The 14,608-nt window shown below is 40.4% G+C and overlaps 1 protein-coding gene across 1 annotated transcript in view; it reads right to left on the minus strand.

Annotated features, from left to right (window-relative positions):
* Positions 1-1,525: 1,525 nt before the first annotated feature.
* Positions 1,526-14,608, minus strand: part of LOC308400861 (LHFPL tetraspan subfamily member 6 protein) — a 47,618-nt gene continuing 34,535 nt past the window's right edge. Inside the window, exons 3-4 of the mRNA XM_080888882.1 lie at positions 5,599-5,697; positions 1,526-2,309 (exon numbers count right to left, since the gene is read on the minus strand). Of these exons, the coding sequence (XP_080745008.1) occupies positions 2,191-2,309; positions 5,599-5,697 (218 nt within the window). The 3' untranslated portion in view covers positions 1,526-2,190. The remainder of the gene's footprint in view (positions 2,310-5,598; positions 5,698-14,608) is intronic.

Genomic DNA, 14,608 nt, shown 5'->3' on the forward strand with positions numbered 1-14,608 from the left:
AGATTCAATGATGCCACATTCAAAATCACCTTAAATTGTTTTTTTTCTGATGCTCAGTTGAACTTTGAGATGTTGTCTCATTCATACCTAAAAGCACTGAGTTGTTGCCATGTGATTAGCCGATTAGATTTTTGCAATAGCAAACAATTGACGAGGTTTACCTAATAAAGTGGGCTGGTAAGTGTATACTACTACAGTTGTGGTGATGTGATCCTGCTAGTAATGATTGTATTGTTTTTTGAGTACACGACTTCATAGTTCATCATTTGTATTTGGTCTTTAAAGCTTTGGCTAACTTGAATTTGTTTGTTGACTCCATTGGGGTTTTAAATCATCACCCTCGCTTATAAAAAACAAACTTCTGCTATCTAATCTTATTTTTAGCTCTCTTCCAGCATAAATTAGGTGTCTATAAATCTGTTTGTGATTCTTAGAGCACAAAAAATATGTACAGCTCAAGGTGAACATCAGCACCAGTCAGTCTAAATTCACGTCAGTTACGTCAGTTGTAATATGCCTTCATTCAGGAGCTGATGCGAGCAACTGAATTTCTCAGCCACCACTCATTTATCATGTTTTAAGACAATCAGCCTCTTACTTGTTACAAGATCTCAGATTGAATGGTACACCCTGTCAGTCTGAGATTCGGGTGCAGATATAAAAGAGGGAATGCTCCAACGTGTCCCCAATGTGTCTGCGTCTGCTGATGAGGCATCTGGTTGACTTTCTGTAACAATCACTGCTGATATCAATCAGCACAGGAGATCAGAGAGAGGGAGAGAGCAGAATGCAGAGGAGCCATACTAATATATTAAACAGAGCAATTACTGAGAGGGATATTTCTCCAGTGGGGATGGGGGGGAGGGGGCGTTGCCATTATCTGGGTGATGTTGAGAATTGTGAGAAAATGGGCATGCTAATAAGGGCTAAAACACATCGAGAACAGCTGCATTGTAAATGAGCTGACTTTGTGCACTTGAGCTCGGATGTGGTGTTTGTTAATCAAAGAAAGAAAAACAGAGAACAAATGGCTAAAAATAGTAACTGGAAAAGCTGTGTTCAGCTCGCACCTCTAATGACACGCATGCAGCGGCGGTAATTGCTAAGAAAAGGTTGCCATTATTGTTATTCACACTGTGAAGGCAGGGTGAGGAGCTACGAGATAACCCCTGACATTAAACTGATGGCCCGACGGACGCAGAGCGCCTCAATTTCCCAGGGTATGATTGCATCTCAGGCTTTGTCTGGAAGACTCTGAAGCTTTTAAGCTGAGAAGCCTGATCAAAAGGCAAATACTCTGACTAGAGGTTACTAAATTTACTTCATCAATAAGGTGGAAAAATTAAATTCACAGCACTGCCCATCCTTATCCTCTTTGTCGATCAGAAAAAAAATGACTCCCACATGTAGCGAACACTATCAAGATCAAGAAGTCATGGGAAAAAAGCTTTTTAGGAATGCACGACTGTTCGTTTTTGCTCCGGGGCGTCGACTCAAAGAAGACTTGAAAAACCAGACTTCCAATAAACATTTATTTACAAAACAAACATAATGGCAAAGAATAATTTGAGGGTGAATACAAAACGTGATAAAATGATAAAATACGTTACCATACACAATGTATATCTTATGAATGTGTTAAATAAACTATGCTTTGATTTTTTTTGGGGTCTGAATCGAGGAAGCAGGCAGCCAGTGTCGGATTGCTTTACATTATAGGGATTATTGCATTTCTGTTTGTGTTTAAGGCAAGAATGAGTGATGAAGAGGAGACCGCAAACACTTCACGTAACAATGAGGCAATATTACTTCTGTTCATCACAGGGCGCACTATCACATAAACATTAAAGACCAAAGAAGAGGAAGACAAAAGAAAAAAGAGAGGGAGAATACACTTTTCATTAAAGAAATAGTTATGTAACAATCTTACAAACAGGATTGGTCCATACATTTTTCATTTAAGAACAGCTTTTAAGAGAAGTACCACTTTTCAAAGCCATGTGTGTGTGCTGCATTATGAAACAGTCCCTGCAGTTGTCAGATGAGTAGTGTCCCATGATGTGCAGAGCACCATAATGACTTGATGTCTTTGGTGCCTGATGTGCTGTACTGGTGTGAGTGCACAGAGTCCTCTCCCTTTTGTCGTACCGCCCGAGGTCTCCGCCTGTCCCTGTCTCTCTGATGCTCTCTTCAGTAAGGGTACTGCTTTTGCTTCTTCCCTGCGAAACAGGACAGCCAGGTGCACAGCAGCATAGCACCCGCCGCTCCTGCCCCTGTGCAGTAATACGCCCAGCCGATCTGACAGGAACCTGCAGAGGATGAAAAAAGAAAAGGTCTTTTCACCCTCTAGAAAAACATTGTAACAGATTCAAATTAATCTGGGCAAATAGGTCTTTAGCCAGTAAGACAGTCGCTTGATTTTAATGGAGAACGACACAGCTTACTCTGTATGTATAGCCCTTTTTAGGAAAACTGCCTAAAAATCTCACATCACTTCTGCTATGAAGGGGAACTCGAATGTTTACTCCACTCAGATCAACTACACTGTAAAATTGGACCTAACAGCTCACCCATGCTTTGAATGATAATTGAGCATTACGCTATGCAAAACACACCGAACCATTCAGACGTTAGTTTGAAACGCCCAATCATTTTGTTTGAGATATATCACGAGAACTCCGCACCGCGCCTTTGATCTTTCCCTAGATCTAACATTAACGTGTTAATGTTAATCACAGAGAATGGTGGCAACTACTTAACATCTCTGCTCAGGCTACTATGTTCCCATCTTCTTGTGAAATACAGCTAGCACTGTTGAGAAAATATGCACAAAACAGAGCCCCAATTCATGTGCAAACAGTCTGCTATGTGGGAGATGAACAATTAGAGACTTGGAGAAACGCAGAAATGGAGTCTCTGGAAATTACAGTGATGCAACAAAATGCTGAAATGCAAATAAAACCTAAACCATTAAGTGCCTCCTTTAGACACACCTTGCATAATCATCAGAGGTAATTATATGCATTATGAAATAGGATACAGTGGTTGAGTTTCTTTTGAAAGTGTTGAAAATACTTATTTCCCTTTTTCTGTGGCATTAACAAAAAGTACATCCCCTCTTCTTAAATGTGACTGTAGCTTATCTATTCATTCAAATTAACGACAAGGGTATTTTCCACTTGCAAAACATATCCCATCAAAGGAATCACTCGGATCCTTCATGCTTTGCTTCTTTGGACTCAGGTATGGAAATGAACACGTACGCAGTTAATGCCTCCTGCAGAGGCATTCAGAGTTTTCAAGCACTGACTACAGCCTTCATGGCTAATTAATGAGAGATGAATTAATGAAGGACTGCTTCAGATGTGGTGAAAGCATCATTCGTCGTCACCATCTTATCATAGTGTTGACATAAATGAGACGAACCTTGAGTCGCCAGTTGCTCTGAACAAAACTTTCAACCAAAAGCACTTTTTAACACAAACGTATATGTGCCTGTTCCTCCACAGAGGAAATAAAATGAAAACTGCGAATTCAACATAATTACCTCTGATAGCGTGTGGTGATGTGTTCTTGAAATTTAAAAGGGAGAAATCTGTTTGAATTATGTGGTTTAAGAGTAGATGCTGCTAGAATGGCAGAATCGGTGTGAATCCATAATTCATGTGACAGAAAACTGGATTAAAAATCACAGTTAATGTTTGCTGATGGTGTTCCTAATACATCTGGCTGCTTAGCATTTATTAACTTGCAACTCTTAACTTCATATTAGCAACATTTGCATTTTTTTTTCTTGTGGCAACAGTTGGAGAGGACAGTGAAGCTGTTTGGTTTTCCATTAATCTGTTCAGAGTATCATCTCAGCAGCGACAGAGCACATCTTCATGAAATGGGATACAAGTACTACAACCTGCGGCTATTTTGCCCATTTCCAGTCGGAAAATTGATTAGGATGAATAAGCAAATAAACAGTGGTTTTTTTTTTTTTTAACATTTTATTATTTATTTATAATCTGTGTGAGTGCTTCTTCATATTCTGCAGTTGCAAAAAGAAAAAAAAAACCACATGTAGCCTGTGTGCTGAATTACATTTTAATGTTTGCATCCACTGAAATGTGCATCATACGTCTGTTGCCCGGCACCTTCTTTGACCTGTATGCTGAACGGTAGCATGCAGCATAGATAATCCAGTCCCCTTAGTTATTTTAAATCCCACCTAAAAAAGCAAAGAAAAAGTAGTGCATGGGCAGATTTGTTTGCTTTCACGACTAAGAAATTAGCATTAGCAGAAATTTCCCCCAAAAAGTCTATCTTGAAGATTGATTACTGTATGTCGCTGAAGGAAGAAAGACATCTGAAAGCAAACCAAACTGCACGTTAATCAAAATGAAATTTAAACGGATCTGTTTTCCACTGACTTTTTTCATTTATAGTCAAACTTGATCACTTTTAATTTGTGTGAACCCAGGTAGAAGCTTTAGAGCTAGCAGGCCTATAAATGCTAATAAGTATTTCTTCCCTCCACTATTTGTTTTGTTTTATTGGTAATAAGATTTAGTAAAGATACACATTTTTCTTCTTTCCTTTAAACCTGTAATGAAATGTAAAAAGTAGAATGATTGTAGTGAAGAGGATAGAAAAAATCTCATAAACTGAAGAATATTCACATGGGAGTAGGCTTTAATTACCAATATCTATAGTGATAATGATAATCTGTGTCCCCTTTATTATGCAGGTCAAATGTTTTGTGCAGCTCCATACAGATTCTTTTAATTCAAAAATCTGTTTTTATAGGTTTCCCATCCCTAGACTAGTGGTTCTCTGGTGCTCTTTTCCCTACGGCACGCTTTGATTCTGGACAAAAATATAAGAGCTGAATTTTCTCGAGGTTGATTTTGAGTATTCATGGTCCACACTCAGTGTTTTTAGTGAACCCCACTAAGCATTCAGATCAAGTCAAGATCCAAGCATGTGGGTGACGAATATCAAAATGGGCTGGGATGCTTCCAGGGATCCTCAGAGAGGATGAGCCTTTTAATTTTAATCCAGTGACATTAAAAAAAATCTCCATGTATTCTTGTGTTGAGTGTTAATAATATTAATCCAAGTTCCCAATAAAATATTTTACATCCAGTGAAAAACCAAACACTCTTTGATTAGTATCAAATAAAGGAGCAGCCGCAGTATGAAAAGCTTTTCCACCTCCCTAGTGTCTGATAAAGTAGCATATTACTGTCTGTGAGATAGTCCTGATAATACCAGCTGCATGCAGATCAAATCAAAGTATTGCTTATTCTCGGCACACATTTAAAGCTATAAAACATTTTGGAAATGGACAGCTACTGGATCTTCTGCTGTTAATTTTTTCCAAATGCATTAATCAAAACAACAAGAAATCACATCTTTTTTGACTACCAGAGAGAGACAAAAGGCAGCATGTCAACACATAAAGACAAACATCGGTCGTCTGTTTCACGTTTTCTGCGATTCGTCTGTTTTTGGGAATAAAAGATCCAGCGAGCACGGCACAAATTTATGAACCATCTGTGTGTAATTAAAGCCTCTGTGTGTGATGGATCTCCCTTGCAGACATCTTACCTAGTTGAAACTGGCTTGAGCTGTTGTTGCAGGTTTGCTGTACTTCCTCGCTGTCCCATCCCAGTGGATAGAGTGCGCAGCCCGATCCTATGAGCAGACCTGAGAACGAGATGAAGAGCAGGACAGTCGGGTCATGTGACGAGGGAATAGCACTAAAGACCGATCACAGGGGGTTCAAAAATATCACAAAACGTAGCAGCAGGCTGCAAAGACACCGTTTACGAGATAAAACCTGCAGCAAGGACAAACTCATCATCAAGGTGCTCGCTCAGCTCCTTGACGAAGGCCAGCATTGTTTTTAGGAAACCTCGCCTCTCCGGGTTTTTTTTTATAATTTAAGAATCTTTTAAGCGCTGTGAATAAAAATGCAAAGCGCCATGTGTTTTCTTATTTGTTCCATCCAGATATCAAGCAAGGTTTAATTAATTTTAACCTCAGGTTTTGTGCGGATTCTTCCTCATTATTTGGTCAATGATTTAATTAAAATGATCAAAAAGAGACAATGAGCTGTTGCTCTACAGGCATACGTGTGACCTCACCTCTGTGGTTCTTCCTTCTCCTTATCCGCAGCTTCTCATTCTTGTTCTTCCTATTATGTTTTAGCACATATCACCAGAGAGGCAGCACTCACCGCGTCCATCAGTTCTACCTCTGAACTAAGCCTCGCAATCCTTTGGTACATGACACGGGCTGTGATTTTACTACTCTATCACATTTATACAGCAACAAAACAAAGCACCACAGCCATGTAGCTCATAAAACTGAAACAAATGAATGAGAACATATGCAAATAACTTGGCAATTTCTCACTGAGGCAACAGTGAAAAAAACAAGCATTTTTGGTACACAATAATTACTGTAAAACTCTGGAAAATCCTTGAGGGACTTCTTTATGTCAGTGATTAAAGAGACTTATGATTATGCCTAAAGCTGCGCACAGAGACAAGAGCAAAATCTAGTCAAGGCCATTACATTAAGGATTAATATCCTCAATATTTGCCTGCAGCCAGGTCTTGACAAGTTATTCCCTGGATGTCAAGGCCTGTCTCTTAAAATTACCCTGTGGGGGCCCCTGGTAGGTGGCTCTGCCATCACATTAGCTTAATCCCCTCAGATGTGTCTGCTCTGCTATCAGTTATGGGATGTGATGATGGCAGCAGAGGGAGAGACGGGAAGAAAGCGCTGCCTTCCAACCTGATTACCCCTGCCATCCAGGTCTGCCTTATTACATCTAGGCCAGATAACAAGCAGGAATTAGTCCACATGTTAATGAGGATGGGCTAGACAAACTGGCTAACATCTGAGGAGGAGTAGGTAGAGTGAAAGAGACATCTGTGTTGTCCCTGGTCACAGCCAAAAGGACAAACGAAAACGGGCTGTCTCAAATCAATTGGGTGAAACTCTGGCATGTTGATGAGAATGAGGGGATAGCAAAAGGCTCTGACCATGTCTGTGTCATTACAGCTCAGGATCAGAGGGGATCCAGGGATTTTAATACATAACAACTGAGCTGTTTCTCCCTCAAACCCTTAAGAAAACTTCAGACGAACTCCTCCTTCAGACCTAAAAATACTACCTTTAGCCCGTGCACTGCAGCAAAAGCGAAACAGGAGCATTTGATGTAAATCCCTATTCAAGCAACCACTATGGATACCTGATGAGTCTAAAAACCCACTATTTTAAAAGGTGCAAAAATGTATTTAGGAGGAAGGGTGCATTCACGCAGCCATTAAATTTTCTCGGTTACATAATGTTACTCGGTATGTTTTGATTCAAATTTGTAATAGCAAAGACTGTAAAGCATGCCAGCATGATAATGTATTCATGATTAATATTTAACATAATTTAAAATTCTCTTTCAAGTGTTGTGTAATGCAGAGATAGAGCAGCATGTAATCAAACTGAATTTCCTTGCAGCAAAATGAGAGGTAAAAAAAAGAAAAAAAGAGCAAAAAAAAAAAACGACTTTATTTCCCAGAGATGTTATTATTCTATCCAGTGAGGTATAATATTTCCATTTGAAAAATCAAACTTGATGGCAATTCTCAATCATACTTTGGTTAACACGTTTGCTAAAACGATCAAAACCATAAAGTTGCTCAGTTCTGCAGCAGGCACCAAACAGAGTAGAATGGGAAAAGAAAGACTTCATTGCATAGTTTCCACATCAGGTCAGATTATGATGATGACAGTGAATGCTGGAAATTGCTCCAAGACTACGGGCGGGAGGGGAATTATTGCCACAACAAAGACTGGAGCTGAGGTTCATTGTGTAAGCGCCTAAAATCAAAGGTTTCCATGTGAAATGTCACTGTTGGCTGTTGTTTTTTGGAAGTAAACTCCCAGAGTCTGCAACGCTGCAGTGGGTGAAATCAATGTGAGCGCTCACATGTTACCGTAACACTATTAAGACAGTTACCGTGGGAGCAGATGAACAAAAAATATGGGCACACTGCTAAGGTGTAAATATGAGGTCCCACGTTTCTCTTTTGGCTTTTATTTATTTGATTTCTTTTTTTTTTTCCCTCACGATGGCTAATTCCATCAAATCCCATCCTCCACACTCCACACTGGTTATTGAAAACCAGAGGTAGGGGGGCTGTTGACTGGGATGTAGGAAAAAGATTACTGAGAAAGAAAAAACCCCAAAAACATTCTTTCACATAATGTTCATGAGCCAAGCTGTTAGAAAGAAGTGTGCTGTTGTGAGAGGCAGCTACCTCAGGCTCTCCTTCTGCATGCACGCTGTTATAGTCAGATACTTCTCATCCTTCTTATTATCCCGTCCTAAGCTAACACTGCTACACCCCGATCTGCACAAACACACAGTTGGGGATTTGTGTCAGTTAGCGTGTGGTTGTCAGCTATAGATATGCTTCTCGACCTTTTGTGCCTTTCCAAGTGAGATTGAAGATTTCCTTTATTGCGACTGTTCTTGAATGTTTCAAGATGTTCTCACATTTTGTGACCTAAATCGAATGTCCTGAGTCCTGGTGTGAAACCTACTCAAGTTACAGACACACGACGGTCACAAGCACTAAAGCTAATTAACCATAAACAGCATTTTACTGCATGGAACTTCACATTCTCTTTGCTGCAAAACAGATTCTCTGAAAGAATTTAAAAGTCTTGAATTACGAGTCGTTTCGTTTCATTGAGGTCTTTGAGGTATTTCAGAGCTTTTCCCAAAGCACAGAAAGGAAATCGTCTCTTTCAGACAACATGAACAGCAGATGGTCTCATGATGAAATCGTTGCAGGACTCCGCTATAAGCTGTCATGAGAATAGTTAGTGGAATAAACCACAAGTCTGTCACAGAGCCTTTGCTGCAGCTAGATGACACTCTGAGACTGACAGAAAGGATGACAAATATGAGAAATATACAACAACAGCTTGCATCGACACACAGAGGCAGGCAGAGGAGTTATCACACCTAATACCCCCCCAAAATAAACTGACCCGCTGAAATGTCTGTGCGATCAAATCTGCCTCTAAAGCAAAGAATTAGTGAACATAAAAGTTCCATTACAGATACGAACTATTCTGTAGCATGTCACTTTAATAACCTCTCTGATTTCCTCCTGTAGCTTTCAGCATGTGGAACAGATTTCTCTTCACAGATGGGGTGATGGTGACAGGAGGTTATGTCAGAGAGAGCTTTTGTGCATGCACTCCTTATGAACATTGTAACCACTGCGAGGGTTTTTAGTGTAATGTTATGATTAAACTATAATGGTCCATATATGCTATGCCTGATGGTTGTACAGCATTTATCTCTATTGATGAATATTCTACCACATTATGTAGAATATATGTTGATGGTCTTTGTGTTTCTTTACTGTCTCTATAGATACTTTCTCAAACTAGTCCACTTGATTTTTATACTGTGTTCAGCTGGTATTACTGTAATAGGGGTCCAAGCAGCAGAGCTGTTGGATAAGCCCTAGTATTCCTGCATTGGTGTCTTCTTTCTTCTTTTAACATTTAACGCTCTCTTGAGTGCCACCCATAGGTCAAAGTCGGAGGTGTGATTATAAGCATAACTATGGAAGCCCGTTTCCGCCACTAAAAAGAAAAAAGTACCTATAACTTGAAATTTCGACTTATTAACTCAAAATTTTGAGAAAAGTCACTTGAAATTTCGAGTTAGCGCTGCCAATCAGTAATCTATGTGAATGACAATGACATGAAATGCCTTTCCCTAACAGCCACACTTTGAACATAATGATATCAAATTGTCATGGCAACTGTGCCCGGCTGAACTACTAAGTCCACTAGTCGTTGCTTGAGCCCATTGAAAAGTTTTGCACTGATCTGCATGCATGCTTTTTTAAGATTCAGTTTTATCTACTGCTCCAGTGCAACTGAAGTCAAATGAACTGTACTGAAAAGCCAAATTTGTTACTTAGTGAGCTTGTTTGTTTTTTTGTTTTTTTTACTATTTCAGCACTCCTCTAAGCTGTCATGATAGGGTAGTTAGTGGAATTCACCAGAATGCTGTTGCAGAGGCAAGGCAGGAACTCATAATCTTTAGAAATCTGCCAGCACCATCATCCACAGACCCCGTGTGTGCTTTCCACAGAGGTGATTAAGGATCCAAAGAGCTAGCTTTCTTTAGTAGCATCAATCATGACCTCAGGTCAAATTTAAAGATTCCCCTTAGCTTTCCGGGAGATCAGGAGAGGTTCAAGTGTGTCTCTATCTGGGAGGTATGTTTGTTTGCCTTACTGCATTTCGCCAGCAACCACTGTTTGTAGAGCGTGCCCCCCCCCCATTTTTGAAGTTTTGTTTCAGTTGCTTTGGCAGCCAGCTGATGCTTTATAAGCTTCAGGGGTGGATGAGGCGAAGAAGAGGAGGAAAGGGCTGGATAGTGAGTGCAGTGCAGAATATATGAGGCCAGGCAACTTATTCATGATCGAGTTTCAATTGATCTCCGTGTGGTCATTATCGGAATGACTATGTCAGGGCTAATAGCTTGTCTGAAAGGCTCTTCTATGAACTTGAAAGAGTTGGGTTAAATAGATTTAACCAAATACAATCAGCCTCACATATCAGTGTACAATCCAGAAAATCTGCTCTAAAATAGTGATCTTTCTTCTGCCTCTGCTTGCCTCAGATTTCATCATCACAGTTGAGCACTTTTTTCAAATCAAATTATTGCCTGCCTAAAAAGCATACAGAGAAGTGTTTTATTCCATCACGGCTAAGCCATTGTTCCCCATCTTTTTTTCTCCGTCAATGCTTTTTTACCTGAATGAAAAACTGCCCCCTTTTCATATCCCCCCACATTCTCTGATTCAGGCAGTGCTGATGCCTTTTGTCAAGCTTTCTTGCTCTCTGTCAAGACCCAAGGAATTTCTTTACCCTCTTTCATGCCCCGAGACAATACCATTCAAGGTTATCATTCAAGAGGCCAAAAAGGGCAGGGGGAAAAAAATGCAGAGGCTAAAGCTGGAGAGAATTTTTGTGGCCAGGGAATTGGAGTGTGGATGTGCCTGAGTGAGCTGGCTTAATGTAAGACAGTCCCTTTTGGGCTTGGAAGATCATCCAAAAGAAGTAGGAAAATGTAAGAGCAACCACACCTGGGAAGACAGTCTTGTTCTTCTATTAATATACCCTTTGCTCAGCATATGTGTTAAGACTTTTACTTACCAGAAACATGCCAAAGATGGATAAAAACTACACGATCAATAAACTGCTTCATTACTCCAGGAAATGCATGAAACGTGACTCTAGCCACATTGTCATTCTCTCCGTGTTTATCTTCCAGAGCTATAATGAAAAGCACCAGGGGTTCACAGTGTCATATCAGCCTAAAGAGGCCAGTGTGACTAATCTGTTCACAGACCCGTCCCTGCATGAATTCTCTTTCATTTAAAAAACAAGACAAACAATAACATGTAACGTTTCCCTGCCTGCTTTTTAAAAAAAATCTTATTTTGATTGGCTCTGTCATTCAAGTTGGACTGGCTTAGTCGTTCTAGCAGGGCTTACTCCTGTGTGAGCATTTTTGCTGGAAAAGTTGGGGAATTTTTTGTGAGTGAGAAAGGGATCTGGAGTTTCACTTGAAAGGAGCAGTGAGATGGTTAGATGGAGGAAAAGGGGGGTGCAGAGACAGGAGGGATTTAAATAGGGTATGTGAAGTATGTGATATTTGATGTGCACAGTGAAGCATATAAATATTTGCTGCTGCTGCAAGTGACTGGCATTTGGCTGCAGCTGACTGTTAGTCTTCTGATTGGTTTTCCGTGGCTCAAGAGTTGGGAGTTCGCCTTGTAATCGGAAGGTTGCCGGTTCGAGCCCCGGCTTGGACAGTCTCGGTCGTTGTGTCCTTGGGCAAGACACTTCACCCGTTGCCTACTGGTGGTGGTCAGAGGGCCCGGTGGCGCCAGTGTCCGGCAGCCTCGCCTCTGTCAGTGCGCCCCAGGGTGGCTGTGGCTACAATGTAGCTTGCCATCACCAGTGTGTGAATGTGTGTGTGAATGGGTGGATGACTGGATATGTAAAGCGCTTTGGGGTCCTTAGGGACTAGTAAAGCGCTATATAAATACAGGCCGTTTACCATTAAAAAGTATCAAGTATTTTTAGTTTATTCATGTTATTTTGTTAAGTAGCTACCTCTGCGATCCTGCCACATACAGGGCAGCTGGAAAAGACATAGTGGGAAAGATGCTTTTCCTGTTCTTTTTAAGGTGTTTTCATACTTGTACTGTTGAGTCTGTGGAAACTGAAATCTGGTTTTCTTTCCCCTTGGTACAGTCCATTTGTGCAGATGTTAACACAGCAATCACACTCAAGTACAGTGTGATCCGATCTTGATCTGACCCAGCTACCAAACTGTGCATGGTACGGTTTGAGCAACATGTCTTCCACATAGCCACATATGCTTTGCATTCTGGGATGTGGCTGATTACCATAGACATGCAGGAGTAAATTCTCCCTGTTATCCACTAGTTACGAACATGGCACCTTCTTCCTATATTTACTTTTGTTCTCCCTGCTCCAGACACATGTGGCCAATAAGTGGATTGAGGGCTCTCGCATGGTTTGTAGCGACACATTTTTGATTCCCTTGGTGTTTCCTGTTTGCTAGAAAAAGCCACAACTTTACAAACTCATAATTCAGACCAGAGTAAACGAACTACAGGTGAAAAAACATCCTTACTTGGTACCCAGGGGCTGGACCATGGCCAACTTCCAAGCAGAACTTCATATTCATTTAAACTACACACAATTACCTCTGTTATTTGCACAGTTATTGTTAAAATTACAAGTTTAAAAACCACACCCTTTCTGACATCCCTACATCCATCATATTACATCATATCCTGACAGTCTGTTAGACACACCAAGGACTCTATAACTGCACCCTCTCAGCCTGGCAGGCCTTTTGTGTCCCTGCCATTATACTGAAAACAAAGAAAACAGAACCATCAAGATGGTTGATGCATTAGTGTAGTTGAATTTAAGTTAACCTAATTCATTGAATCCTTTCAGCAGAATATTAGTACTACAGTTTTAGTTTGATCTGTAATTGCATTTATTTGTCTTTATGTATAAGGAAAAACCCACTGAACCAACCACCCACTCAACAAGCTACAAATTCTAAGAAATAAGCCTTTGGAACGACTTTTTGCATCCCAAGTGTCGATGTGCACGCTGCATCACATGTGCTGTGAGCCAACGCAACCGCCTTCACTGCAGTTTTTTTTCTATTATGTCATTATTATGCTGACAAAATCTGCCCAGAACGACATGCAAAGTATTGCCAAAGTACGGCAGATGGCGTCTTCTGCCATGATGAAACTGACAGACAGACTCACGAGGTGAAAACAGTACCTGCCACACTGTCACAGCTAATAATAAACTGAATAAATTTGTTGCCTACTGCGTGATGGTTGACTACACGCAGAAACTCTGCTAGTCCGCAGCTTCTGTTTAGTTTCATGTTTCTCCATGATTTGCTTCACAATTTGAATATCAAACACAGGAAACTCTATTACTGACCCGGTCGGTGAGATCAGAGCACTGTGACAAACACAGTCTGACTATTCTTTCAGAGTGTGACCATCATCTCCATGACGCACCCACCTCATCTTCTCTTTGGTATTTGCTTCCGGCCCACAAAAAAGGTCAAACTGATAGAAACACTCACACACCCACATTATTATTTCATGCTCATATGATGTCTGTGTGGTTTTACTTTTATGTCATCCTGCAAACCTACATGTTTTTTCATGTATTCTCTCATTGTTTGGCTTATTTGCCTTTTGTCTGTCGAACATCAGTTGCCCTCCAGGAATGACTTTAAAGTAAGCTGAACAAAAGCGAATTAGAGTGTTTTAAATATCCATCAACAACCCTTATGCCGTTTAGTGGCTAATCAAATTAACATTTTGTCAACTGTATCTTGATTTAGCAAGTCAATTTAGTAAGTTCCTTACATTGTCAGAGATATATAGTATATGAGACGATCTTACAGAGTTTAGTTGACGAAATTTGGACTATGCTTTAGGATAATTTTGTCATTAGTAGGCGTGACAAATATTTTCTACAAGCAGAACTTAGGGCAGAGATAAACCCGTGGTAGTTAAAATGTACTTATAAGTTAGGGCTGTGGAAAAACTTGAGTAAATCAAAAACTTTAATGACTAATGACTTTAATGATTGATGTAATCAGTTTCGATGACCAAAAATAAGTCAGAAATGATGAACAGCAGGTCTAGTTTGCCTGTGCCCCTCTGCTGTTAACTCAGTCTCATTTCTCTCCTGGTCCACCCATCAGTCAACATCACTGGCCCTGGGCGGAAAGAGCAGTTTGTGTTTTATTGATGTGTTTCAGTGCTTTTGCTAAAGGCGTTCTGTCAAGAGCTGGCCTTATCTAATCACACCATTCATTTGTCACACAGTTTCCTACTACAACCAGTAATTAATAAAAACACCAATTACACAACAAAATGAACTTCTGCTTCATCGGGCGTGATCAAAACCTCTCTCGGTCTGCTAGCCC

Source organism: Rhamphochromis sp. 'chilingali', assembly GCF_963969265.1.
Source record: "Rhamphochromis sp. 'chilingali' genome assembly, chromosome: 8".
NCBI lineage: Eukaryota > Metazoa > Chordata > Actinopteri > Cichliformes > Cichlidae > Rhamphochromis > Rhamphochromis sp. 'chilingali'.